Consider the following 1,812-nt stretch of genomic DNA (forward strand, 5'->3'; position numbering starts at 1 on the left):
TATATCTGGAGAGGTTATTTGTTTTTGTTTTTTAAATAGAGATGAGGTCTCACTATGTTGCCCAGGCTGCTCTTGAACTCCTGAGGTCAAGTGGTCCTCTGTCCTCAGCCTCCAAAGGGCTAAGATTACAGGCGTGAGCCACCGCACCCCGCCTCCAAATTCTAGTCTTAACATCTGAACTTTGATATCTAGTAAGCAATCATGTTTCTTCCAAATTTGTTCCTCCCGCAGGCTTCCCCCTCTCATATATAACTCCATGCCTTCATCTTTGACTCCACCCCACATCCAATCCTGTCCATCTTTGTTTCAGATTATATTCAGAATCCCACCACTTTCTCACTGAGCTGCTGCAAAAGCAATTAATGCTGTCATGGAAATTAGAAAAAGGGACTGGGTCCGCTAGCTCACACCTGTAATCCCAGCACTTTGGGAGGCTGAAGTGGGCAGATCACTTGAGGTCAGGAGTTCAAGACCAGCCTGGCCAACATGGTGAAGCCCCATTTCTACTAAAAATACAGAATTAGCCAGGCGTGGTGGTGCATGCTTGTAGTCCCAGCTACTCCAGAGGTTGAGGTAGGAGGATTGCTTGAACCCAGAAGGTCAAGGCTGCAGTGAGTCATGATCATACCACTGCACTCCAGCCTGGAGGACAGACTGAGGCCCTGTCTCAAAAATAATTAAGTGAATAAATAATTAAGTGATCAGTAAAAATCTGATCAGTCTCTGCCCAAAAACCTGTAAAAGCTTCCTACCTCAATCACTGAAAAATCCCTTACCTTGGCCTACAAGGCCTGTGTTGTACAGGCCTCCTTGACTTTCTCTGCTTCTCCTCTCCCCCTTGCTGCCACTCAGGGGCCTCCATGCTGTGCATTTAACAGGCCAAGCATGCCTGGCCCCGGGGTGTTTTTCAGTGCTGTGGACAGCCTTCCCGTGAACTTGCTGTCCTCTCTGCCTGGAATGTTCTTCAATCAGCTCTTTGCATGGCTGCCTCCCTCACCTTCTTTAGGTCTTCACTCAAGTCACCTCATCAGTAAAGCTTCCCCTGACAACCGTCTCTAAAACCACAACTCCACATCCCAGCTTTCCATCCCCTTTTCTGCTTATTTTTCTACATAGTGCTAATTCACATGTAATATAGCATACCTTTTACTTATTTATTTTTACTTTTTTTTTTAGATGAAGTCTCTCTCTGTCACCCAGGCTGGAGTGCAATGGCACGATCTCAGCTCACTGCAACCTCTGCCTCCTGGGTTCAAGTGATTCTCCTGCCTCAGCCTCCTGAGTAGCTGTGACTACAGGCACACGCCACCACGCCCAGCTAATTCTTGTATTTTTAGTAGAGGCAGGGTTTCGCCTTATTGGTCAGGCTGGTCTCCAACTCCTGACCTCATGATCTGCCCGCCTTGGCCTCCTAAAGTGCTGGGATTACAGGCGTGAGCCACTGTGCCCGGCATTATTTTATTTATTGTCTGTCTTCCCCCTCTAAAAATGTAAATTGTATTAAGAGAGGGTTTTTTTATTGTGGTAAAATTATACATAACATAAAATTGACCATTTTAACCATTTTCAAGTATACAGTCCAGCAGTATTAAGTACATTCACGTTGTTATACCTTCACCAACACCACTACGCATCTCCAGAACTTTTGCATCCTCCCAAACTGGAACTCTATACCCATTAAACATTAACTCTCCATTTTCCCCTTCTCTAGCCCCTTACAATCTCCTGTAGTACTTTCTGTCTCTATGAATTTGATTACTGTAAGCACCTCATAGAAATGGAATCATACAATGTTTGTCTTTTTTTTTTTTT

At 44.9% G+C, this 1,812-nt stretch overlaps 1 protein-coding gene across 1 annotated transcript in view; it reads left to right on the forward strand.

Moving 5' to 3' along the window:
- SMAGP (small cell adhesion glycoprotein) overlaps nucleotides 1–1,812 on the forward strand; it is a 29,379-nt gene that overhangs the window by 14,173 nt on the left and 13,394 nt on the right. Inside the window, exon 3 of the mRNA XM_012002600.1 lies at nucleotides 597–599. Within this exon, the coding sequence (XP_011857990.1) occupies nucleotides 597–599 (3 nt within the window). The remainder of the gene's footprint in view (nucleotides 1–596; nucleotides 600–1,812) is intronic.

Source organism: Mandrillus leucophaeus, unplaced genomic scaffold (genome assembly GCF_000951045.1).
Source record: "Mandrillus leucophaeus isolate KB7577 unplaced genomic scaffold, Mleu.le_1.0 Scaffold118, whole genome shotgun sequence".
Taxonomy (NCBI): domain Eukaryota; kingdom Metazoa; phylum Chordata; class Mammalia; order Primates; family Cercopithecidae; genus Mandrillus; species Mandrillus leucophaeus.